Below are 27,642 nucleotides of genomic sequence, written 5' to 3' on the forward strand. Positions count from 1 at the left end.
CTAATGACCACAATACCTGTCAGTCGGGCACACGATTAGTAGACGTGACTTAATCGTCTCCTTTTTAATGAGTTTTTGGCTATAATACCGCTATAGAGTTTCTTTACTGTTACTTACTACCGTGCACTCGGGCCGTCTTCTCCGCATAGGTGAAATGTTGGGACTTGGGCTCCCTGTCTTGCTGTTGGTCGTTGAGCTCGCTCGGAGGCTTTGTGTACAGCCTGGCGTTCTCCCCAGTGGCCTCGGGATGTCTGGCGGTCGGAGTGGGAGACGGTATGATTCGTGTCTGGAACTCCCTGTCTGTCGTTAATACGTACGATGTGAAGACGCTGTGGCAAGGGATCAGATCTAAAGTGACTGCGGTAAAAATTGGTGGAGAGTCTCTTGAGGACTAAATAGGATTGTATTCATTTGCCTATATGGGATTTTCTCACTTGACCCTTTGCTCTCCGCAGCTCTCCTGGCATCCAACTAAAGAAGCCACTTTAGCCTTTGGGACGGACGATGGAAAAGTTGGGATTTATGATGTCTTTTCCACCAAGTAAGACCTATAACGTTGACATCCGAGTATTTTCTTTTCCTGGCAGATATCAGAAAGCAATACCTAAGTCTTTCCTTGACATATCAAAGGGTATGTTTCATCCTCTTGTTTTTTTTTTTTTTTGGTTTTTTTTTCTTCCAAGAGCTCAGCGCTCGCTCCTCTGTCGGCTTCCTTCTTGCTGGAAGGGATGGTGCACTGCCGATCGCTGACCAGAGGCATTATGGCGGGCGCCGCTGACCCAATTTGCTCTTTTAGTTGCTGCTATATGAGGCCGTGCTGCCTTGGAAGAGCACATGGGCACTAAAGCTGGTTGGATCTAGCACTTAAAAGCTCTACGCTCTTCGCCTAGGAGACCAGCCACCTGTGATAGACTATGGAGGTGGCCGGTAACCTTGAAAATGGGCTGTAAAGCATAGAATTAAAAATACCTCTAATTTTGAGCAAGGAGAGGATTTTTAGTTTTTTACAAGCACTTTGCTCTTCAAACCTTACCTTTTAAATAGGAAAAATAAAGTTGTTTTTTTTTTATGTCCATTTCATGCTTTTTCTTGCCTTTTTGAAGACCCCCTCAGATTTCCAGTACTTACCATAAGAAGACTGTGTATTCCATGTCCTGGGGTCCTCCGTTGCCCCCGTTTTCGTTCGGTAAGATATAGTTTGTCTGTTTTCTACCTGTGAATAAATAAGGCAGCACTGGGGTCAGTTTTTTGAAATTTCTACCTGTGAATAGCACAAACTACAGAAATAAACTCTACTTTTTTGTGTTTGTGTGTGTTTTTCCACCAGGTGCTGAAGGGGACCGGCCTCCATTCACCCTGTATAGTTGTGGTGGAGAGGGGATTATTTTCCAGCACAACCCTTGGAAATTAACTATGGAGGCCCAAGATATTAACAAACTCATCCGAGACACAAATGACATTAAAGTAAGTTTGTCTTTCTGCATGGGTTTGTACTAACAATATCGGGACACTTTCTGTGCGTGCGGACTCTAAAAATGCATAAAGAGAGACCTGTTAATCATGCGGAGCCAGCGGGGACTAGTCATCCTGGTCGCCTCGACCCTAGCCCCTGATTTACAGCATATATTGTAACGTATGTATTTGCGATAATGGAGCCTGCCGGCACATGGGTCAATATGAATCATTTGACATGTCCCCATTAAGCTGGTCATCCAGGGCGAAACATGCTGATTACTCTAGGCTAGACAGCCAGGTTACAGGGGTTTGGGCCACATTGTGTACTAATTTACTTTTTCTGAATTTTTCAGCACAAGTTACCGCCACATACGGAATTAAGTTGGAAACCAGACTGCCAACATTTAGCTATTGGTAATGAAGATGGGTACGTAATCTCCCATAATTAAGATCTACCGTAGCAAAGCCATTGGTGGCCGTGGAGATGTGGCTTTAAACTTTTCTCCACCACGGCCAATTTTAATTTCTCCTCCCCCACAATTTTTTTTTTTTTTTTTTAATTTTTCCGTCTTCATAGCCATACGAGGACTTGTTTATTTTTTTATTTTTTTTTGGAGGACGAGTTTTGAAAAATATTATAAGTGCTGTGAAATAAAAATACAATTCTGTCATTGTTTTTTGCGTTTGTACACACAGAAAAAAAAAATATATATATATATATATATATATATATATATATATATATAATGTCTTGCAAAAGTATTGGGCCCCCTGGAACTTTTCAACCTTTTCCCACATATCATGCTTCAAACATAAAGATACCAAATGTAATTTTTTGGTGAAGATTCAACAAGTGGGACACGATTGTGAAGTTGAGCGAAATTTATTGGTTATTTTAAATTTTTGTGGAAATTCAAAAACTGAAAAGTGGGGCATGCAATATTATTCGGCCCCTTTACTTTCAGTCACGAAACTCACTCCAGAAGTTCATTGTGGATCTCTGAATGATCCAATGTTGTCCTAAATGACTAATAATGATAAATATAATCCACCTGTGTGTAATCAAGTCTCTGTATAAATGCACCTGCTTTATGATAGTCTCAGGGTTCTGTTTGAAGCACAGAGAGCATCATGAAGACCAAGGAACACAACAGGCAGGTCCGTGATACTGTTGTGGAGAAGTTTAAAGCCGGATTTGGATACAAAATCATTTCCAAAACTTTAAACATCCCAAGAGGCACTGTGCAAGCGATCATATTGAAATGGAAGGAGTGTCATACCACTGCAATTCTACCAAGACCCGGCCGTCCCTCTAAACTTTCATCTCAGACAAGCAGAAGACTGATCAGAGATGCAGCCAAGAGGCCCATGATCACTCTGGATGAACTGCAGAGATCTACAGCTGAGGTGGGACAGTCTGTCCATAGGACAACAATCAGTTGTACACTGCACAAGAGTGGCAAGAAGAAAGCCATTTCTCAAAGATATCCATAAAAATTGTTGTTTAAAGTTTGCAACAAGACACCTGAGAGACACACCAAACATGTGGAAGAAGGTGCTCTGGTCATATGAAACCAAAATCGAACATTTTGGCAACAATGCCAAGCGATATGTTTGGCGTAAAGGCAACACAGCTCATCACCCTGAACACACCATCCCCACTGTCAAACATGGTGGTGGCAACATCATGGTTTGGGCCTGCTTTTCTTCAGTAGGGACAAGGAAGATGGTTAAAATTGATGAGATGATGGATGGAACCAAATACAGGACCATTCTTGAAGAAAACCTGTTGGAGTCTGCAAAAGACCTGAGACTGGGACGGAGATTTGTCTTCCAACAAGACAATGATCCCAAACATAAAGCAAAAGCTACAATGGAATGGTTCACAAATAAACATATCCAGGTGTTAGAATGGCCAAGTCAGAGTCCAGACCTGAATCCAATCGAGAATCTGTGGAAAGAGCTGAAAACTGCTGTTCAGAAACGATCTCCATCCAACCTCACTGAGCTCGAGCTGTTTGCCAAGGAAGAATGGGCAAGAATTTCAGTCTCTCGATGTACAAAACTGATAGAGACATACCCCAAGCGACTTGCAGCTGTAATCGCAGCAAAAGGTGGCGCAACAAAGTATTAAGCTAAAGGGGCTGAATAATATTGCACGCCCCACTTTTCAATTTTTGAATTTTCACAAAAATTTAAAATAACCAATAAATTTCTTTCAACTTTACAATTGTGTCCCACTTGTTCTTGATTCTTCACCAAAAATTTACATTTGGTATCTTTATGTTTGAAGCATGATATGTGGGAAAAGGTTGAAAAGTTCCAGGGAGCCGAATACTTTCGCTAGGCACTGTATGTATATAATATAGTGATTTAAAAAAGTTCAGAACTTTAAAAATAATTTATTGTGTTGCCATTTTCTGAGACTGGCAACTTATTTTCCATCAAAGGTGCTGTGTTAGGACTTGTGTTTTGCTAGTGACCTTTAGTTTTTATTGCTATATTTTTGCGGTTTATATGATGTTTTAATTAATTTTATATATATTTTTTTTTTTGGAGGGTGATGCAGCAACCCCAAAAAAATAGCAATTCTGGCTGTTCCCATTTTTTACTGCGTACCATATTTAGATTTGTCACCATCTGGGTTCCAATGGATGCATGAATTGGTGCACCTCTGGGATTGTGCCATTGAAATGCTGTCAGAGACGAAGGCTACACATCAGTCATTAGCTCTGGACGCTGCTATTAGCCGCAGATGCTGGCTGTATAACACATCCAGCACCCACAGCCAGGGCGAATCTGCCAGCACAGGACCCCATTTTTCATGCTGGCTTCTCATTCCGGCTCATGGAGAAGAATCCCTGCGATGTCCCTGTGCCCACGTCCGTGTCTGTGAGTGTGGGCTGCTTATATCATCCTTTTTCTTTTTTGTGTATTTGCAGGAGTGTTGAGATTTTTCGGGCTCCACATCTTCAGCTGATCTGCACCATTCAACAGCATCATAAAATTGTCAATGCCCTACGCTGGCACCATGACCACTGCGAGGATCCCACCCTAAGCTTCCTCCTGGCATCGGGGTCCAATAATGCTGTGATCTATGTACATAACCTAAAGGGAGCGCTAGGTGAGGTGCTTTAGTGTAAATGTAGTTTACAGTGGGTACGTAAAGTATTCAGACCCCTTTAAATTTTTCACTCTTTGTTTCATTGCAGCCATTTGGTAAATTCAAAAAAAAAGTTCATTTTTTTCTCATTAATGTACACTCTGCACCCCATCTTGACTGGGAAAAAAAAACAGAAATGTAGAAATTTTTGCAAATTTATTAAAAAAGAAAAACTGAAATATCACATGGTCATAAGTATTCAGACCCTTTGCTCAGACACTCTTATTTAAGTCACATGCTGTCCATTTCCTTGTGATCCTCCTTGAGATGGTTCTACTCCTTCATTGGAGTCCAGCTGTGTTTAATAACACTGATAGGACTTGATTTGTAAAGGCGCACACCTGTCTATGTAAGACCTCACAGCTCACTGTGCATGTCAGACCAAACGAGAATCATGAGGTCAAAGGAACTGGCCAAGGAGCTCAGAGACTGAATTGTGGCAAGGCACGGATCTGGCCAAGATTAGAAAAGAATTTCTGCAGTGCTCAAGGTTCCTAAGAGCACAGTGGCCTCCAAAATTCTTAAATCGAAGAAGTTTGGGACCACGAGAAGTCTTCCTAGACCTGGCCGTCCAGCCAAACTGAGCAATCGTGGGAGAAGAGCCTTGGTGAGAGAGGTAAAGGGCAACCCCAAGATCACTGTGGCTGAGCTCCACAGATGCAGTAGGAAGAAGGGAGAAAGTTCCACAAAGTCAACTATCACTGCAGCCCTCCATCAGTCGGGCCTTTATGGCAGAGTGGCCTGACGGAAGCCTCTCCTCAGTGCCAGACATATGAAAACCTGCATAGAGTTTGCTAAAAAACACATGAAGGACTCCCAGACTATGAGAAATAAGATTCTCTGGTCTGATGAGATGAAGATGGAACTTCTTGGTGATAATTCTAAGCGGTATGTGTGGAGAAAACCAGGCACTGCTCATCACCTGCCCAATACAATCCCAAGAGTGAAACGTGGTGGCAGCATCATGCTATGGGGGTATTTTTCAGCTGCAGGGACAGGACGACTGCAATTGAAGGAAACATGAATGCGGCAAAGTACAGAGATATCCAGGATGAAAACTTCTTCCAGAGTTCTCTGGACCTCAGACTTGGCTGAAGGTTCACCTTCCAACAAGACAATGACCCAAAGCACACAGCTAAAATAACAAAGGAGTGACTTCAGAACAACTCTGTGACCATACTTGACTGGCCCAACCAGAGCCCAGACCTAAACCCAATTGAGCATCTCCGGAGAGACCTGAAAATGGCTGTCCACCAACGTTCACCATCCAACCTGACGGAACTGGAGAGGATCTGCAAGGAAGAATGTGGCAGAGGATCCCCAAATCCAGGTCTGAAAAACTTGTTGCATCATTCCCAAGAAGACTCATGGCTGTACTTGCTCAAAAGGTGCTTCTACTCAATACTGAGCAAAGGGTCTGAATACTTATGACCATGTGATATTTGTTTTTCTTTTTCAATAAATTTATAAAAGTTTCTACATTTCTGTTTTTTTCAGTCAAGATGGGGTGCAGAGCGTACATTTATGAGAAAAAAAATATATATTTTTTTTTAATTTACCAAATGGCTGCAATGAAACAAAGAGTGAAAAATTTAAAGGGGTCTGAATACTTTCCATACCCACTCTGTATCTGTTTATCTTAAAGGGATATTCCCCTCTTCGGGATTAACTACTAAGAGGTCCCTGCCACCAGAGATGAGGCCACAAAAACAACCAGAGTCCTTAGTGGACGGACCTCATCATGCTTTCTGCTTATCAGAAGAGGGATCCTGTACTGCAACAATGAGACAGTAATATGAGAAGATTCATGGAATTGTAATCATTTGATTTAAAGGGGTTGTCCGCTGCTTGGACAACCTCTTTTCTCGTTCGCCTTATTGGGGGGACACAGAGACCTTGGGTGTATGCTGCTGCCACTAGGAGGCTGACACTATGCACAAAAAAAGATAGCTCCTCCTCCGCAGTGTACACCCCACCGACCGGCAGAGAATTCCTCAGTTTAGCTTAGTGTCAGTAGGAGGTGGACACGGGTCTTTTATTAGACCCATATCTACCTCGTCGTGCGTCGTTCCTTTTCAGGTTCTACGGAGGGATACAGAGTGAAAAGTCACATCTGTACTCCCACATGGAGTCTGCAAGTACGGCGTGTACTGCCACCCCGTATCCTTGCAGTTCTCAGCGGCAGGACCAGCCAGACGGACACCGACACCAAGACGTGCCAGCGACTCCAGGGGTCCTTGTCGCCAGTCTCCCTCCCACTCGCCTACCAGAGCCTGTCGGTTGGATGAGACGCAAGACTTCTTCAGACAGGTAACGGATCGTGGATGGGTGAGTATTAGGCCCCGGCTTCATATTTATTTACCTGGCTGCCCATTCCCGACGGTCACCTCTTCAATGGTCACAGGGGTAGGCGCTGCGGTCGCTTGCAGTCGCCACAAGGCTATAGGCAGCTCAATGTTGCTGGGCATCCCCCCCCCTTCCCTCCCCCCTTTCTGGGTACAGGGAGCACAGGGTTTTTTCCCATTGGGAGCGACTTGCGACTGCGGCGTCCCACTTTTTCGGACCTCCGCGCCGACCCCCTGCTGACAGGCGGCCGCCGCAACTAATTTAGGCCCCGGCTTCAGTTCGGGCCTACCGCTGCGTCGCGGCCACGCCCCCCGCCCCTTTCTTCTAAGCGGGCTTCTCTCCCGCTCTTCCCAGGCCCTCCCACCGCCTGTCCTTCACCTGCCCAGCCTGTTATTGACTAGAGGGCGGTGAATCGTTAACCCTGCGTGGTGCTCCGCCCTCCCTCCTCTCCTAAGGCGCGCTTTTTCTCAGGACGGCGCCATTTTCCCAGCCTGCTAGCCGGGCACCAGCTCCTCACTGGACAGCATCTTCTCCAGCTGGTTTTTTTTTTCAGGAGGTCTGTCGGCCGGATTTCGCTCTGACCTGCATCCACTGACAGGTCGCAGAGCATCGCTTCTAGGGACACCGGACCGTGAGTAGCTCTGCACTGCAGACTGACCCTTCTCCGCCCTCTGTCCCCCAACCTTCCGGCATTACCTCAGCTTTTCACTATGTCTAAGTCTGATCGTACCCGCTCTACCGCCCCCCCCTGCACTTTAGTCAAGTACTTTGCATGTTCTTCGTGCAATCGCAAACTTCCCTCAGGCCAGTCCACTCCCCTCTGCCTGGATTGTAGCAATCCAATTCAGCCTGACGCCGTCCAGGAGCCATCTGCGGCCCCAGGTGAGAGTGAGCCCCCCATGCCTGGCTGGGCCTCCTCGCTATCTCAATCAGTGGCAGACCTCACCAGGGTGTCTCAGTCCCTGGTGGCCGTTCTTGATAAGTTGCCCCTGGACTCTTCAGCAGGGCCAAGCAGGTCCCAAATTGTTCCATCTGAATCAGCCAGCGGTAGTCGCAAAAGACCCAGGCAAGATTCCCAGCCGGAATCCTCTCCTAGTCCCATCTCACCGCATAGCCCTTCTCACCAGTCTCCCTCTCGGGCCTCCTCTCCCGAGTCAGGGGAAGCGCTTTCGGACAGGTCATCTGAGGGGATTTTAGAGCTGAATTCAGACCAGGATGCAAGCATGAAGGTCACAGTGCAGGACCTCATTGCTGCGATCCATCATACCTTCGATATTGCTGACTCCCCTGCGAAATCCTCAGATCAGGAGGTTTCGTTCAGACGGGCAGAAACTCCCTCCAGGGTTTTTCCTTTCCATTCCCAGTTTGGGAAAATTTTTACCAAGGAAAGAGAGGATCCGACCAGACGCTTTCAAAGAGGAAAACGTCTCGGAATACTCTACCCATTTGCTAAGGAGCTCACGGACAACTGGTCGGCCTCTCCCTCGGTCGATCCGCCCGTGTCCAGGCTATCCAATAACACGGTTCTCCCGCTTTCAGGCGTGGCGTCCCTAAAGGATTCTAATGACAGGATTATAGAATCCCTGGCGAAGTCTGCCTTTGAAGCGGCTTCAGCGGCGGTGTGTCCAATCTTTGCTTCATCCTGGACAGAAAAGACCATAGCCACGTGGGCAGACGACCTTCGGCAGGGCATCTTAGATAAGGCGCAACCGGAGCATTTGGCCAATCTCGCCAATCAGATCTCCCATGCTGGGGACTATCTTCTCTCCGCTTCCTTGGAAGCTGCATCCTGTGCAGTTCAGGCGTCAAGCAACGTTATTGCAATTCGACGTACACTTTGGCTAAAGGCATGGCAAGCGGACTTGTCTTCTAAAAAGTCCCTCACTAACCTACCTTTTCAGGGGGTGCGCCTCTTTGGGTCCCAATTGGACCAGATTATTAAGGACGCCACCGGAGGCACGAGTTCACTCCTCCCTCAGTCCAAGCCTCGCAGACCCCCACTAAGGCGTCAGTTTCGACCCTTTCGGACTTTCCGCCGTTTCAATACGGCGGACAACTCCTCCAGCCAACAGAGACCGCAGGCTCGCCAGGAGAGAAGGAAAGTTTCCTTCAGACCCACTCCTTCCTGGCGACCCCACTCCTCCCAGGGCAGACCGTCCAGATCTAGATCTGGACGGTCTACTTCAGCATGACTATCATCGGGCACGCGAAGGGCCTTTCCAATTGGGAGGTCGACTTCTTTCCTTCAGGGACGTTTGGCTGGCCGCCGTGGAGGACGCCTGGGTCAGGGAGGTCGTATCCTCAGGATACAAGATAGAGTTCGTCTCTCTCCCACGGGATCGTTTCTTCGAATCCCGGCCTCCAAAGGATCCAGCCTTGATCCCGGGGTTCTCTACAGCTATCACCGCTCTCCTCAGTTCCGGGGTGATTGTGCCCGTTCCCGAATCGGAGCGCTTCACGGGGTTCTACTCGAACCTGTTTGTAGTGCCGAAAAAAGACGGCGCAGTTCGACCCATCTTGGATCTCAAGCTGCTCAACAAGAGGGTCCGCCTTCGCCACTTCCGCATGGAGTCGCTTCGCTCGGTCATCGCCTCCATGGAGGAGCAGGAATTCATGTGCTCAATAGACATCCAAGATGCCTATTTACATGTTCCAATTTTCTCCGGACATCAGAAGTTCCTGCGCTTTGCGATTCGACAGCACCAATACCAGTTTGTCGCACTGCCCTTCGGTCTTGCCACCGCTCCCAGAGTCTTCACGAAGATCATGGCTGCGTTGATGGCTTTGTTGAGAGTCAGAGGCCTCGTTCTTTTCCCGTACCTAGACGATATTCTGATCAAGGCTCCCTCATTCCAACAGGCTCACCAAAGTTTGTCAATCGTCCTGAACACTCTTTCCAATTTCGGGTGGATCGTCAACAGGAAAAAGTCCTGTCTGGTTCCTACCCAACACCTGGTCTTTCTAGGTCTTCTGTTCGACACTCGTCGGTCAAGGGTCTTTCTCCCACAAGAAAAGATTCTCTCTCTGCAGCAGGAAGTACGATCGCTGCAGACCTCGCGATTCCCATCCCTCCGTACAGCCATGAGGGTCCTGGGAAAGATGGTCGCGGCGATAGAGGCAGTTCCCTTTGCCCAATTTCACGCCAGGCCTCTCCAGCAGGCCTTTCTGTCGAAGTGGACCAGGTCGCCTCGGTCCCTGGATCGCCCTGTCCATCTTTCTTACCGGATCAAGCGGTCTCTCAACTGGTGGTTGTCGTCACCTCTCATTCTATCGGGTCGATCCTTCCTTCCCATTCACTGGCAGATAGTAACCACAGATGCCAGTCTCCTCGGTTGGGGTGCTGTGTTCCGCAACCACACTGTTCAGGGTCAATGGTCGGATCGGGAATCAGCGCTACCGATCAACGTTCTGGAGATTCGAGCGATCCATCTTGCTCTGGTCCACTGGGAAAGGCTCCTCAAAGGACTGCCGGTACGGATTCAGACAGACAACGCCACAGCGGTGGCATATGTCAACCGCCAAGGGGGAACACGGAGTGTTTCAGCCCTGGCGGAGGTGTCCAAGTTTCTTCGTTGGGCGGAGATTTCCGTCCCGACAATTTCCGCGGTTCACATTCCTGGCGTAGACAACTGGGCCGCCGATTTTCTCAGCCGCGAGGGTCTCGCGGCGGGAGAATGGTCCCTACATCCGGAAGTGTTTCATCTGCTCTGCCTTCGGTGGGGAACCCCGGATGTAGACCTCATGGTGTCTCGCCTCAACAGGAAAGTCCCACAATTCGTGTCCAGGTCTCGGGACCCTCTGGCAGTGGGCGCCGACGCCCTGGCCGTTCCTTGGTCCCAGTTCGAACTTCCCTACCTGTTCCCTCCTCTGCCTCTTCTTCCCAAGCTGTTGAAGAAGATCAAGGCAGAAGGACTTCCGGTCATTCTCATCGCCCCGAATTGGCCCAGAAGGTCTTGGTTCGCGGACATTGTCAACCTTCTCGCGGACGCCCCCTGGAAGCTTCCAGACAGAACAGATCTGCTGTCTCAGGGTCCGATTTGCCACCCCAATTCTCGGCCGCTCAATTTAACGGCGTGGCTGTTGAGACCGAGGTTCTGAAACGAGCAGGATTTTCCGACCACGTAATTCAGACCATGATCCGAGCCAGAAAGCCATCATCTTCCAAGATTTACTACCGTACTTGGAAGGCCTATTTCACTTGGTGTGAGACCAATGACGTCGCGCCCATGTCCTTTTCGCTCCCTTCAGTCCTAGCGTTTCTTCAGGCAGGATTGGATGCGGGGCTTGCCCTCAGTTCCCTGAAGGGTCAAGTTTCGGCGCTGTCCATTCTGTTTCAGAAAACGTTGGCTTCCCGTCCTCAGGTTAAGACCTTTCTTCAGGGCGTGGCTCACACGGTCCCGCCGTACCGGGCGCCCGTGGATCCATGGGATCTTAATCTGGTTCTTGAGGTTCTGCAAGGTCCGCCCTTTGAACCCCTCAGGGATATTTCCCTTTCTCTCCTTTCTTGGAAGGTAGCCTTTCTGGTGGCCATCACCTCCGTCCGGCGCGTGTCGGAATTGGCAGCTCTTTCTGGTGGCCATCACCTCCGTCCGGCGCGTGTCGGAATTGGCAGCTCTTTCGTGCCGCTCTCCCTTTCTGGTTCTCCACCAGGATAAGGTAGTTCTGCGGCCTCCGCCCTCGTTCCTTCCGAAGGTGGTGTCCTCGTTTCACCTCAACGAGGATATCGTGCTCCCGTCCTTTTGTCCGAATCCAACTCATCCCCGAGAGCGGTCCTTGAACAAGCTGGACCTGGTTAGGGCGGTAAGAGTCTATCTGTCTAGGACGACTTCCTTGCGAAAGACAGAGTCTCTTTTCATTATCCCTGATGGAGCGCGGAAAGGTCACCCGGCGTCAAAAGCCACCATTGCTCGCTGGATCAGATCGGCTATCCTGGAAGCCTACCGTGTTAAGCGTCGCGGAGGCCCCCCCGGGAATCAGGGCCCACTCTACTCGAGCAGTGGGTGCCTCCTGGGCGGTGCGCCACAGAGCTTCCGCACTGCAGCTTTGCAAAGCTGCAACATGGTCATCGGTTCACACGTTTGTGAAATTCTACAGAGTCCACACCTACGCTTCGGCGGACGCCAGCCTAGGTAGACGGATTCTGCAGGCCGCGGTGGTGAGTCCGCTGGCCTGATGGAAGTTTGTTTCCCACCCCAGGGACTGCTTTGGGACGTCCCAAGGTCTCTGTGTCCCCCAATAAGGCGAACGAGAAAACAGGATTTTTGGGTTGCTTACCGTAAAATCTGTTTCTCGGAGCCTTCATTGGGGGACACAGCACCCTCCCATGTTTTACAGCTCCTGTTCTTACTTTGGTTGAATGGTTACAGTTGAGTTGTTTATGTTGTCAACCTATTCTGTTACTTCTCCTACTGCTTTCTCACTAACTGAGGAATTCTCTGCCGGTCGGTGGGGTGTACACTGCGGAGGAGGAGCTATCTTTTTTTGTGCATAGTGTCAGCCTCCTAGTGGCAGCAGCATACACCCAAGGTCTCTGTGTCCCCCAATGAAGGCTCCGAGAAACAGATTTTACGGTAAGCAACCCAAAAATCCTGTTTTTTAATGTCTGAATAAATTAAGAGAAGGTTCTACTCAAGTATATTTTAATCAATAGATGTTGGAACAATAATCAGTTCTACAATTGGATTTAAGAAAAATGTTCCTGTGCTGAGAGACCCCTATAAATGTGCCCCTACCATCTACTGTGTAATGGCTGTGTTTAAACATGCAGAGCTGCTCCAGCTCACGGTCAATGCATAACACTTGTCCTGACCAGGGGGAATTATAAGTCACTTATGATAAATTAGTATACAGATGAAACATCAGGGGCCAACAGCTGCTGCTTATTGAAGTAACACATTTCCCTGTCTGTTTCATCACAGGAACAAGTATTTCTGCACCTTATCTCCAGCCCTCTGAGCTCATCATAAATCAAGTCAGTGACATAGGATCTCAAGTGGCCGTTGAGGCTATGTCACTAACTTAATTTATGATGAGCTCAGACAGAAGGCTGGAGACGCGGCAAAAATTTGCTTCTGTGATAAAAATACGCAGAGAAATGTATTACCTCTAGCTGCGAGCCCCTGCTGTTTCATCTGTATACTCACTTTTCATAAATGACTTATGCTCCCCCCTGGCCAGGAGCTGTGTAATGTTTCAACCATGAGCTGGAGTAGCTCTGTATGGTCAGACACAGCCATAACACAGTACACAGCAGGGACACATTTATAAGATTATCTCAGCACAGGAACATTTTTTTTAGCACATCCAATTGTGAAAATTATTTTCTCCTACGCCTCATTGGGGGACACGGAGACCGTGGGTGTTATGCTGCTTGCCACTAGGAGGACACTAAGCACAGAAAAAAGTTAACTCCTCCCCTGCAGTATACACCCTCTCGCTGGCTGGGAATTCCCCAGTTCTTGCTTAGTTGAGGTATGGGGTCGGGTCCTGCCCCCGGGAGAAGCGCTGACTTAGCGTCAGTGGCGGCGCACCAGCGCCCCATCGCCCCATCGCGGCCCCCCGCGCGCTCAGCATTTTCAGATGGCCCCAGAAATTTAGTCCCCGGCTTTCCCCGGCCTGCTAGGCCGCAATTTCAATAGCGCCACCCACTAGCGCCACCCCCGGCGCCTACCGCGGGTAGGCCAAAAATTGAGCCCCCTGCTTTTCCGGCCTACTAGGCCGCAATTTGAATAGCGCCGCCCGCGCTATTGCGGCCGCCCCACTCCTCTTGGCGCCTCTTGCTCCTAACGAGATGAGCAATTTTAATCTCGGGGGCCATGTCTGTTACCTCTGCTGCAGTTAACCCTTGCAGGAGCAGCCGAATACCGGGCGACGCCACAGGGCCACTGTTTTTCCTCCCGGGGGACATAACACAGGACCAAGGGTAAGCTGCATCTGCCCTCAGATTAAAGCTTAACCACTTCCCGGCACATTCTCTGCAGCCAGTCTCTGCCGTTAACCCTTTCTGGAGCGCTATGCATCTCTCGAACGAGACTAAATGGGCTGTTAAGAAATACACAGCGTTTTTAACCGTGTGTACCACTTGCAAGTCTGCCCTACCCAGTGCACAATCTAATCCGTCATGCACGGACCGCACGGCCTGCGCCCCGACCTGCGCTCCAACGCCCCTCGCAGCGACTGCTGACGGGCTTCCTGCGCCTGGTACCCCTGAGGCTGCGCCCTGTCACGGTCGGTGGAGTCTCTGACCCAGGCTATTCTCCCTCCGGGAGGACTATTTAAGTCAGGAGCCATACTTGTCCAAGGGATGGTCAGTTATCTGGAAAAGTGGACACATGGTGCGTTCCCTAGTCACGTTCGCGCTTCAGCATCAGCGACTCCTGTCTCTCGCTCGCCTCTCCTGAGGTTCACAGCGAGCATGCCTCTGAATTCGTATCTGACGGGTCAACCCCTCAGAATCCCCCAACTGATCAAGAGTCGCTCGATTCTCTTATAGAATCAGTCAACAGGATTCTGTAGTTGGACGAGGAAATTATTCCCGCTCCAACACTCCGTCTCATCTATGGAACAAGCGTGTGCGCTGTTATTTACCAGCGTCCAGTAACATAGGGATTGGCCACATAAGTGGCTCTCTGGGCAAAAGTATACTCTGGCTAAATACTCCAGACCTATTGAAGGATTGATTACAGTTCCCTCCGGTGAACCTTCCTGTACCGCGTCTTGCTTCTAAAGCGCTCCTATCTGTTTTCTGGAGGTGCCTCAGTCAGAAATCCCTCCGATCGTCAAAATTGACTACCTGCCGGTCAATATTTGGAAGCTTCAGGAGCGGCTTTTTCTACATCCTTCGTGGCAGTTAGGTCACCAAGGCAATGGCCGCTTGGGCAGAAGTCCTGATTATTTCATTCCAGGGCACCAATCTTCTCCGCAGGCAACCACTGTCGCCAGCCAAGATGATTCACGCAGCGGTCTTTGTAGTAGATGCTACTTTTGATACCGCCAATTGCGCGACTCAATCTGCCCCTAATGCGATCTCCAATAGAAGAGCCCCAGGGCTCCGCGGCTGGTGGTGGGCGCATGCCACATCGAAAAGATCGTTGACTTCCCCCCCCCCCCTCCCTTTCAACAAGGTTGTCCTTTGAAGAGAGACTAGACCAGCTCATTTCTGATTTTACCAGGGGGAGAAAGTAAATTCCTTCCTCAGTAAAAGGGGCTGTTCGGCTGTTTCGCAACCAACAGCCGACACGTTTTCGATCTTCTCGCATCATACGGACCTGACCGTTCTTGGAAACCCAGGCCTAGGGATTCTGGATCTGTGGGAGCCAGATCTCATAGATCTACCCAATGACTGCAATTGGGTCAGGAAGCTGGTGTTCTTCGGATACAATATAGAATTTCTTCTCCCCCTTCAACCCAGGGGTTTTACTTTCCTTTTCCCCCAAGAGAAAGACAAGAGTCTTCCTTCGGGCTGTTCAGGCTCTGCTAAAGGATGGAGTCATCATTCCGGTCCCCCTTCACGAAAGGTTTAGGATTTTTTATTCAGACCTTTTTTTGTGGTTCCAAAGGAGGACGGGACGATGCGACCCATTCTGGATCTCAAATTGTTAGATCAGTTTCTCAAAGTACGGTGATTCCGAATGGAAGCTCTCCCATCAGTTGTCGTTTCTATGGGAAAGGGGAGAGTTCCTAGCATCCACCCTTACCTTCACGTTCCGATCTGCCCGTCCCTTCAGGAGTTCCTGCGTTTTGCAACTCACGAGAAACATTTCCAGTTCTTGGCTTGTCCTTCGGACTCGCCACCGCTCCCAGGGTTTTTACCAAGGTCATGGCGGCTGTCATGGCCATTCTTCACTCTCCAAGAGTGGTAGTGTTACCGTATCTGGATGCCCTGCTCATCAAGGATCCGTCCCTTCCAGCCCGTGAGGAATCTGTGGATAACAGTAGATACGCTTTCTCGCCTAAGGTGGAAGACTGTGAACGGTCTTTCCCAGGACCGGCTCGCACTTCCCGTGATTTCACCACCCTCCCTCAGAGAGACCCAAGCCTTATATCAAGCAGCGTGGTCTCTTTTTCGACCAGTTTCTCACTCCATCCGTTTCACCATGGGAGTTCTCGGAAGCATGGTGACAGAGATGGAAGCAGTTCCGTTTTCCACCGTTCCACCTCCGTCCTTTACAGCATGCGTTGCTGTTAGCTTGGAACGAGAACCCGTTCTCCCCGGATCGTCGGATTCCTCTGTCCCTGCGGGACAGGCAAGCCCTCAGGTGGTGGACACTGAGGTCCTCCCTGAATCAAGGGAGGTCTTTACCCCCACTAACATGGTTGGTAGTAACCACCGACGCAAGTCTCCTCAGCTGGGGTGCGGTCTCTCGTCGCCACACGGCACAGGGTCATTGGTCAACCCGAGAGTCACGTCTCCCCATTAACATTTGGTGACATGAACGAACAATCACATTAGCTCTACGGCGTTTCCACCTCACCCCATCGGGTCTCAATCCGACAACATCACGGTTGTAGCGTATATCAACCACCAGGGAGGAACCCGGGATAGGATGGCCAAGCACGAAGTGAGTTACATCGTCTATGGGGCCGAGACCAGCCATTCGCCCATCTCAGCAAGCCACATCCAGGGCTTGGAAAATTGGGAGGCAGATTTTCTCAGTCACCAATGCATTGCCTCGGGGAAGTGATCTCTTCATCTGGAAATCTTTCAGCAGATTTGTCTTTGTTGAGGGACCCCGGATGTGGATCTCATGGCCTCAAGACTGAACAACAAGGTTCCTTGGTTCGTTTCCCGATCGCGCGATACATGCGCCATCGGAGCGGACGCTCTAGTTCTGCCATGGCACTGTTTCCGGCTCCGGTACATCTTCCCCCCTCTTCCCTTGCTTCCGAGGGTCATCAAGAAGACCAGAGCGGAGGGAGTACCAGTGATCCTAGTCGCGCCAGATTGGCCGCGCCGAGCATGGTATGCAGAACTAATACAACTGGTTGCCGACGTCCCCTGGCAACTTTCAGATCGTATGGACCTACTCTTGCAGGGCCTGATTTACCACCAGAGCTCCGAGGCCCGGTCTTTGACGGAGTGGTCGTTAAATCCTGTTTTTTAACTCAGGCTGGATTCTCTCACGTCGTGATCTCCACCATGATTGGTGCTAGGAAGCCGGTGGTCATGCGCATATATCACCGCACCTGGACAAACTTCTTTTTCGTGGGCAAGGTTCATGGTCAATCACCTCGTATTTTCCATTCAGGCCATATTGGAATCCCTTCAATCTGTATTTAGATCAGGGCTCGTGCTTTGCTTGTTCAAAGGCAAAATTTCGGCCTTGTCAGTGCTTTCCCAATTTTCCACCAGGCTTCAAGTCAAGACGTTCATTCAAAGAGTTTTCCATGTTACGTCTCCTTATAGAAAGCCACTCATGGAGCCTTCCTTTTCGGACTGCTACAGGACGTGCCACTGACCATCCTCTCTTGGAAGGTGGTCTTTCTAGTGGCAACTACGTCAATCAGATGAGTTTCGAAATTGTCAGTCCTGTCCTGCCGTTCTCCTTTTCTGCATTTTCATCAGGAAAAGGTAGATCTCAGGATGTCCCCGTCCTTCGTGCCCAAGGTCCTCTCCTGTTTCCAACTCAACGAGGAATTTGTTTTGCCTTCCTTTTGTTCCGGCACTAGTCCATCGCATCGAGAAGACTCCACACCCTGGATGTGGTTAGGGCGCCGAGACTGTACACCTCGCGGATGGTTCCCTTCCACAAGTCAGATGCCCTGTTCATGCTCCCAGAGGGGCATAGGAAAGGTCTAGTCGCGTCATAAGCAACGCTAACAAGGTAGATTCGCTTGGCGATTCAGGAATCCTACCGTGTCAGAATCGCGCCTGTCCCAGCTGGGATTAAGGCGCACTCTACCCGGTCAGTGGGCGCCTCTTCACCCATTCGGCACCAGGCCTCGGCCGACGAGGTCTGCAAGGCTGCGACTTTGTCCAGTCTGCATACTTTTTACAAGAAATTACGAAATTCATTCTCAGGCCTCTCCGCGAGGCTGCGACTTGGTCCAGTTTGCCTACCTTTACAAACATTGCCTAATTCATTCTCAGGCTTCTGCGGATGCAGCTCTCGGCAGACGCAGCCTGCAATTGGCAGTACCACAGTGTTAACTCAGTGGTACATGGGGTGTTAGCAGAAATATCCTCCCCACCCAGGGACTGCTTCAGGATGTCCAACGGTCTCTGTGTCCCCCATTGAGGCGTAGGAGAAATAGGGATTTTTGTGTACTCACCGTCAAATCCTTTTCTCCAAGCCAATCATTGGGGGACACAGCACCCACCCTGTGTGGCCTATTGGCTCACTGTAGCATTTTTAGGTTTTGACAGAGTTATGATTGTCATTATTTTAATACTCCTACTGCTTTTTTCACCGAACTGGGGAATTCCCAGCCAGCGAGAGGGTGTATACTGCAGGGGAGGAGTTAACTTTTTTCTGTGTTTACTTAGTGTCCTCCTAGTGGCAAGCAGAATAACACCCACGGTCTCTGTGTCCCCCAATGATTGGCTCGGAGAAAAGGATTTTACGGTGAGTACACAAAAATCCCTATATTCGAAGCTGTATTCATTAAAATGTAGTTTGTTCTTGAGACAACCCCCTTTTATGTTGTGTTGCTACAGAGAACTCTGCTGAAGATCCAGTCACCATCACAGATCCTTTTCGGACCCTGTCAGGACACACTGCTAAGATCACAAGTCTGTCTTGGAGCCCTCATCATGATGCCAGGCTGGTATCTGCCAGCTACGACGGCACCTCTCAAGTAAGAAGAATTAGGGGATAATTATTCTCGTTCCTTTTGGTGTTCCCAATATATTTCACACTGGAACACGGTGAGCCGTCATCCATGCAGCCTTGTGACTTGTCACATACGGTGGTGATGCCACTGTTGGCATCATCTGCTGTTAGTGGCAACCTGCCACCATGGTCATGGTACATGGACAAGATGAGCAAGTTGACACCATGTTCTTCAGTACACAGTGGACATGTTTTGCTGGAATAGACAAAGATGTTAAAGGGGTTTTTCCACTTCTAGGATATTGATGGCCTATTCTTCATTTCTGGTCTATGAGGGTCCAAAATCCCACCAATTAGACCTTCTCGGTGCTGCAGCTCAGATCACATACTCTTAAATAGTACCTGGAAACAGCCATTAAAGGGGTATTCCCATCTCCTAGATCCTATCCCAATATGTAGTAGGTGTAATAATAATAATAATAGCAAATTCCGCCATTTAGAAATGTAGTATAGGTTTTCTGATTCTCTATGTCTCTTTCCTCATGTGCAGGACCTTAGGTATCTGTGGTTACGACCACTGATATAGTGAGAGCTAGTTGTCATAACCATGGATACCTAAGGTCCTGCACCTGAGGACAGAGACATAGTGAATCAGAAAAACTATACTACATCTCTAATTGGAGGTGTTTGATAATAGTATTATTATTACACCTACTACATATTGGGATAGGATCTTGGAGATGGGAATACCCCTTTTAAGTAAAAAAAAAAAAAAAAAGATCCAGAAAGATGGAGAACCCTGTTTGTATCAGTCTGTAAATTCTCCCCTATTCATACAATAGGGAACAATGTACTGATCTCTAGGGTGTTTGACCGCTGGGACCCTTACAGGTTGTTCCTAGCCCCATTCTTGGGATCAGTTGGACTACATTAATCAGTACATACATTACCTCCTTTGGTATGGATATGACCCCCCTAGTGGCCATATTCTTGTACTGTAATACATGCGGCAAACAACTCCCTCCCATAGAAATCAAGGCTACCTATATACCTTATAAAGCGGCCTTTTCTTAAAATGGTATTTCCATCATATAAAGATATACCGTCGCTTTATGACCGGTGTCAATTGTCACTATGTTTCCTACTCTACAGAATCTGCCGGGAATTTTTGCCTGCCCCATTAACGTGAATGCAGCTTCCTACACGACCGGGTGGTCCAAAGATTGGACCACCACTGATCATGAAGTGATGAAAGAACATAATAATATAGACTTGGCGCTCGCTCACAAAACCACATAGCAGCTGTAGTTTATGGTCTGTGCTACAGCTGCAACTCTGCCCGACCAATGGTCTACTGACCCAAATTAATAGCATCATATATAACTGCGAGGTTGTTGGTTCAAATTAGAAGACGAAGAATTGTGCCGGTAACCACAAAGTATGGTCGTGTGAATAAGCTCTTACACTTCCTGTCCTGCACAGATGACTTTCAACAGTTTCATAATCTTCACAGTCTGGTGACAGTAAACTACCGTACTCAGAATTCACCATTCACTATTGGTGACATTACAGCTCACTTCCTCCCACTTCCTGCACAGGCCACAGAGCATGTCCACAAGACTCTTCCATTGAAGTCAGTGAATCGTCTCCAGTTGTCAGGTTTCTGGTGTAAAACATATCTCTAAATGCTGTTATAAACAACTGGGGCAAGATGGCCGCTCTCCGTAATAAAAAATATATATATACAGTACAGACCAAAAGTTTGGACACACCTTCTCATTCAAAGAGTTTTCTTTATTTTCATGACTATGAAAATTATAGATTCACTCTGAAGGCATCAAAACTATGAATTAACACATGTGGAATTATATAATTAACAAAAAAGTGTGAAACAACTGAAAATATGTCTTATATTCTAGGTTCTTCAAAGTAGCCGCCTTTTGCTTTGATTACTACTTTGCACACTCTTGGCATTCTCTTGATGAGCTTCAAGAGGTAGTCACCGGAAATGGTCTTCCAACAGTCTTGAAGGAGTTCCCAGAGATGCTTAGCACTTGTTGGCCCTTTTGCCTTCACGCTGCAGTCCACCTCACCCCAAACCATCTCGATTGGGTTCAGGTCTGGTGACTGTGGAGGCCAGGTCATCTGGCGTAGCACCCCATCACTCTCCTTCTTGGTCAAATAGCCCTTACACAGCCTGGAGGTGTGTTTGGGGTCATTGTCCTGTTGAAAAATAAATGATGGTCCAATTAAACGCAAACCGGATGGAATAGCATGCCGCTGCAAGATGCTGTGGTAGCCATGCTGGTTCAGTATGCCTTCAGTTTTGAATAAATCCCCAACAGTGTCACCAGTAAAGCACCCCCACATCATCACACCTCCTCCTCCATGCTTCACGGTGGGAACCAGGCATGTAGAGTCCATCCGTTCACCTTTTCTGCGTCGCACAAAGACACGGTGGTTGGAACCAAAGATCTCAAATTTGGACTCATCAGACCAAAGCACAGATTTCAACTGGTCTAATGTCCATTCCTTGTGTTCTTTAGCCCAAACAAGTCTCTTCTGCATGTTGCCTAGCCTTAGCAGTGGTTTCCTAGCAGCTATTTTACCATGAAGGCCTGCTGCACAAAGTCTCCTCTTAACAGTTGTTGTAGAGATGTGTCTGCTGCTAGAACTCTGTGTGGCATTGACCTGGTCTCTAATCTGAGCTGCTGTTAACCTGCGATTTCTGAGGCTGGTGACTCGGATGAACTTATCCTCCGCAGCAGAGGTGACTCTTGGTCTTCCTTTCCTGGGACGGTCCTCATGTGAGCCAGTTTCTTTGTAGCGCTTGATGGTTTATGCCACTGCACTTGGGGACACTTTCAAAGTTTTCCCAATTTTTCGGACTGACTGACCTTCATTTCTTAAAGTAATGATGGCCACTCGTTTTTCTTTACTTAGCTGCTTTTTTCTTGCCATAATACAAATTCTAACAGTCTATTCAGTAGGACTATCAGCTGTGTATCCACCAGACTTCTGCACAACACAACTGATGGTCCCAACCCCATTTATAAGGCAAGAAATCCCACTTATTAAACCTGACAGGGCACACCTATGAAGCAAGGCTGTGGAGTCGGTATAAAATGGACCGACTCCGACTCCTAAAATTATATAGTAAATTGGGTACAATAGTTCAATGCAGAATGTGCTGAATATTTTTTCATAGGCATTTGGGAAAGTTATGAAATGTCCTATAAATGGCTGTTCTATTCCTGATCTAAGGCTACAATCACACACAGCGTTTTTCCTGTGTTTTTTGAGGAAACGTTTTTCAGCTGCAAAAGCAGATCAGCTTTTTAAAAGAACCGCATCACCTGAAAGGTTTCTGAGCTCATAGATAATGTTTTCAATAGCAAAAGCACATTAGAAATCTGCTCTATCTATCCATCCATTTATCCATATCTGTCTATCCATATCTTATCTGTACCAAAAAGAATGAAAGCCGTGTAGCACACAGACTAACACTCCTTTTTTTTTTTTTAGCACCAGTCAGATACACCTCATAGCTGCCCAAAAGGACGCCCAGGACAGGCATTGCTCGTCTTTAGTAACACATCAACATCAACTGATAGTTGGAATAAATAGACTGCATTCACCACATCTTAAGGTGCAGGCTTTATTTTCAAGTGTAGGGGTGTGTAGTATAAGGTTCTACAGCAGCTGAGGTCTGCAGTATGAGATTCTGCGGAACAGTATGAAGTTCTGCCCCCCCCCTAGTTTTGATCCTGGCTAAAACCGTTTCTTACAGATATGATGAACCCTCAGGTAACCCTAAATGAAGGTCAATGGACACAGGTGGCTGAATTGAAGGAATTGCTTAATCACCTATTTACTGTGACTAAAAAATTACAAGCTGAGGATTTAACTCCTGGCATTTTCATAAGGGAGTGGAAGAACTTGCTATTTTGCCTGTCCCAAAGAGGAGATTTAATCGCAGATGGCATTTCTGCTTCAATGAAACAGAGAGAGACACAGCTATTGGAAAATAAAATTTTCTGGCAGCTGTTTATGTGGACCCAAGTCATCGTATATTGCTTGATGATCAACAGCTTACTAAAGGAAAAGAAGCTCTGACTGAGGTAGCAGTTAGGATGAGTGGCCTACAAGAGGACTGCCAGGTGCAAGAGGACTTGGGTCCTGACCGTGCTACTGCTGCCATATCTTCATCCTCATCAGATGAGGAGTTTGACTTTGACAAGTATTTGGATGACATGGAGCAGGCAAAGCGTTGCTGCAAGGAAAAAGATTTCACTCTGTCTCCTATAGCAAGCAGATTGACCATATTTCAGCAAAATGTTTCACTTGCTCTCAAAGAAAAAGAAAAATTCAACCGTTCATCAAAACTGACTGTGTATGAGGCAATTCCTTCACACCCTGACATTGTTAGAGATGTTCCCATGTGGTTACGGCTTTGCCTCCAACCCAAGTTAGTGTAGAGAGGTTGTTCTCTAGCCTTAAAATTATTAGGTGAGATGTGAGGTCATCTATGAAGGAGGATCTGATGGAGGCAATTCTATTTCTTAGGACAAATTCATAGACTGCACAAATGTTATTTAGTATGTTTTTGTTGAAAACTTTTTTTTGCCACTTACATAGTTTATTACATAGTGTTATACACTCACTGGCCACTTTATTAGGTACACCTGTCCAACTGTGTGTTAAGACTTAATTTCTAATCAGCCAATCACATGGCGGCAACTCAGTGCATTTAGGCATGTAGACATGGTCAAGACAATCTCCTGCAGTTCAAACCGAGCATCAGTATGGGGAAAAAAGGTGATTTGAGTGCCTTTGAACGTGGCATGATTGTTGGTGCCAGAAGGGCTGGTCTGAGTTTTTCAGAAACTGCTGATCTACTGGGATTTTCACGCACAACCATCTCTAGGGTTTACAGAGAATGGTCCGAAAAAAAAAAAAATCCAGTGAGCGGCAGTTCTGTGGCCGGAAATGCCTTGTTGATGCCAGAGGTCAGAGGAGAATGGGCAGACTGGTTCGAGCTGATAGAAAGGCAACAGTGACTCAAATTGCCACCCGTTACAACCAAGGTAGGCAGAAGAGCATCTCTGAACGCACAGTGCGTCGAACTTTGAGGCAGATGGGCTACAGCAGCAGAAGACCACACTGGGTACCACTCCTCTCAGCTAAGAACAGGAAACTGAGGCTACAATTTGCACAAGCTCATCGAAATTGGACAGTAGAAGATTGGAAAAACGTTGCCTGGTCTGATGAGTCTCGATTTCTGCTGCGACATTCGGATGGTAGGGTCAGAATTTGGCGTAAACAACATGAAAGCATGGATCCATCCTGCCTTGTATCAACGGTTCAGGCTGGTGGTGGTGGTGTCATGGTGTGGGGAATTTTTTCTTGGCACTCTTTGGGCCCCTTGGTACCAATTGAGCATCGTTGCAACGCCACAGCCTACCTGAGTATTGTTGCTGACCATGTCCATCCCTTTATGACCACAATGTACCCAACATCTGATGGCTACTTTCAGCAGGATAATGCGCCATGTCATAAAGCTCGAATCATCTCAGATTGGTTTCTTGAACATGACAATGAGTTCACTGTACTCAAATGGCCTCCTCAGTCACCAGATCTCAATCCAATAGAGCATCTTTGGGATGTGGTGGAACGGGAGATTCGCATCAGGGATGTGCAGCCGACAAATCTGCGCCAACTGTGTGATGCCATCATGTCAATATGGTCCAAAATCTCTGAGGAATGCTTCCAGCACCTTGTTGAATCTCTGCCACGAAGAATTGAGGCAGTTCTGAAGGCAAAAGGGGGTCCAACCCGTTACTAGCATGGTGTACCTAATAAAGTGGCCAGTGAGTGTATATACACTGTATATATGTATGTGTGTGTATATATATGTATATATATGTAATCGATATTACATAGTGTATTTCATATTTACAATTTATTACAGTTTTTTGTGTTCTAAAGTTGTATTCCAATAAATAGATATGTTCTATCTAAATGTCTTGATTATTGTATCATAAAAATGATTAAATGTCTGACGTTCACATTGTACTCCAATAAATTTTTCACTTAAATATAAGCAATATATGTTGGAGTCGGTGGAAGGGAAATTGAGGAGTCTGAGTCGCAGGTTTGGCTTACCGACTTCACAGCCCTGCTATGAAGTGAAAACCATTTCCGGTGACTACCTCTTGAAGCTCATCAAGAGAATGGCAAGAGTGTGCAAAGCAGTAATCAAAGCAAAAGGCGGCTACTTTGAAGAACCTAGAATATAAGACATATTTTCAGTTGTTTCACACTTTTTTGTTAATTATATAATTCCACATGTGTTAATTCATAGTTTTGATGCCTTCAGAATGAATCTACAATTTTCATAGTCATGAAAATAAAGAAAACTCTTTGAATGAGAAGGTGTGTCCAAACTTTTGGTCTGTACTGTGTGTGTGTGTGTGTGTGTGTGTGTGTGTGTGTGTGTGTGTGTGTGTGTGTATATATATATATATATATATATATATATATATATATTTGGAAAATAAAAACAGTTTAGGAAAAAAGAATCACTGGTTTGAATTATTTAAAAAAATAAATCCTCGGCCTCGCGCTCCTCCACCGTTTACACGTCACTTATTTCAAGGTTAATGAGTCCATGTTTCCATTTCAGGTTTGGGATGTGCTCCAAGAAGAGCCGATCAGTAACTATCGGGGACACAAGGGGCGATTGCTGTGTGTGCAGTGGTCTCCAGTGGAGGGCGACATGGTGTGGACGGGGGCAGACGACTTCTGTTTACACAATTGGTCCATATCAAAGCAGGAGCACAGCCGACCCCCCAAAGGTCAGTTCTGACTTTTTTTTTTTTAAGGGGCATTCATTTAGAGCAGGGGTCCCCAACCTGTAGTTCGGGAGCCACATGTGGCTCGCCATCTCATGAATTGTGGCTCGTGTCTGTCTGCCAGCTTGTTGCTTTATCTCCAGGTCTAGCAAAGAGCTATGAAGAGCACATCTCAAAATGGTGAATTTTGTGAATAGTCTGGCACAGAAGAGCAGATCTGGATGCACATATACTGGTCTTAGGGGTTTTGTTGTGAATTCTCTCTCTGGCTTCCCTCTGGTGATTACTGAAGGTAGTGGAGCTGGTCAGATTGACAGAGGGGTTGCGAGTTCTCTTTCTGGGCTCCCTCTGGTGGTTACTGGAGGTAGTGGAGCTGATCTGATTGACAGAGGCTTGCCACCTGATAATAAGGAGGATGATTGGAGATCTGGGGTTTCAGATTGGGATTTAAGACAGCCGACTCCCTCTATCCCTGCTGGTGATTTTCATCCTGTGCCTTCTGAGGTCTGATGTCTCCTGCTCTGTCCCTGCATGGTTCAGCTAAGTGGTTCATTTGCTATTCTGTTTGCATTTGATCTGGTTTTGTCTATCTCTGCTTTGTGTGGGTCAGCTAGCACTGGCTGGGCTGAATCACCGCCTATATGTTGCTGTTTGTGCCAGTTTGTTTTGTCCCCTGTTATATTGGTCTCTTTTTGCTTTGTTTTCAGAATATACAGGAGTGCTGATAAAGTGGGCGAAGTCGTGCGACTTCAGTGTTTTTTGTGCATCAGACGTGTTGGACTTTTTACAGGGTTTTTTGCATGATTGCAGACAGTGTCTTTCCTGTCTAGGCAGTGTGAGCCCCATCGTTTGCTCAGTCTATTTTCCTGCCTGCGTATGTGTTTTCATCTTGTCTCACCGACAATATATGTTTGGGGCTATCTATTCCTTTGGGGTCTGCTCCGGGGCAGTTTAGATTTCCCCTTTCTTGCTTTAAGCTTAGTTAGCTCTCCGGCTGTGCCGAGGCGTCTAGGATCATCGTAGGAACGGTCCACGGCTACTGCTAGTTGTGTGGATAGGATCAGGGGTCTGCAATCCGCTTAGTTACCAACCTCTCTGGTTTTCTGTGGCTTAGGGTACCGTTACACTTAGCGATGCACCAGCGATCCCGACAACGATACGGATCGCTGGTGCATCGCTAAGTGGTCGCTAGTGAGCTGCCACACAGGCAGATCTCACCAGCGACATAGCAGGGGTCGGAGGTCGCTACTTACCTGTCAGACGCGGCGATCCTGATGTCCTCCCGCCCGCGTCCACGCGTCGCTTGTCGGCGCCACAGGAAGCCCAGCAGGAAGCGCCCGACGAGAAATGGTCCAGGACCTTCTCGCGCGATCAGGAGGTAAGTATCAGACATAGCGATATCGCTAGCAATATTGCTAAAACGTCACAAAGAACAGTGACGTTACAGCGATATTGCTAGCGATATCGCTATGTGTAACGGGGGCTTTAGCCTGGGCCTGTTATCCTCCTCAGTGACCCATTCATAACAGGGTTTAGAGATAATTTAAGGATGGTGTGCTGGAGACAGGATGATACTACTGGTCAGAGGAGGTGCTTGAAGCTGGATACCACAGTCTGGTGGGAGTGCATGATGGGAGAATACTGAAGGGGGGATCTTGGTATACTGCTTTTGTGGAAAAGTTTTGGCTATCATTATACCCATAATAGGGGCTTTGGTTGCCACTAATGTGAGGGAGTGTGGGAGCCGGATGTGGCGTGCGACCATCTCTCAAAGCTGAACATGACTCGCCACCCTCTCTCAGAGCTGGATTTGGCTCGCGACCCTCTCTCAGAGCTGGATGTGGCTTGCCACCCTCTCTCAGAGCTGGATGTGGCTCTCAAGGTCAGAAAGGTTGGGGACCACTGATTTAGAGAGTCGCCTCTTAAGCAGAAGTCCATCTGTGTAGTTTCACAGACAATGCTCCTTGGGAAATGGTATGCAAATTTTCTCTCCTCCAGAAGGACAAAAACTGTATATTTATTGTCTCCGAGAGTTAATTACCCTGCAAGTCCG

General features: G+C 47.6%; 1 protein-coding gene across 1 annotated transcript in view; it reads left to right on the plus strand.

The window, feature by feature from the left end:
- The window catches only part of GEMIN5 (gem nuclear organelle associated protein 5), an 86,300-nt gene that overhangs the window by 29,694 nt on the left and 28,964 nt on the right, over positions 1-27,642 (plus strand). Inside the window, exons 9-16 of the mRNA XM_073567886.1 lie at positions 150-362; positions 456-541; positions 1,104-1,186; positions 1,328-1,464; positions 1,809-1,882; positions 4,398-4,579; positions 18,621-18,760; positions 25,421-25,592. Of these exons, the coding sequence (XP_073423987.1) occupies positions 150-362; positions 456-541; positions 1,104-1,186; positions 1,328-1,464; positions 1,809-1,882; positions 4,398-4,579; positions 18,621-18,760; positions 25,421-25,592 (1,087 nt within the window). The remainder of the gene's footprint in view (positions 1-149; positions 363-455; positions 542-1,103; positions 1,187-1,327; positions 1,465-1,808; positions 1,883-4,397; positions 4,580-18,620; positions 18,761-25,420; positions 25,593-27,642) is intronic.

The sequence above is a fragment of the Dendrobates tinctorius genome, unplaced genomic scaffold, assembly GCF_039654945.1.
Source record: "Dendrobates tinctorius isolate UK_male_01 unplaced genomic scaffold, ASM3965494v1 ptg000020l, whole genome shotgun sequence".
Lineage (NCBI taxonomy): Eukaryota > Metazoa > Chordata > Amphibia > Anura > Dendrobatidae > Dendrobates > Dendrobates tinctorius.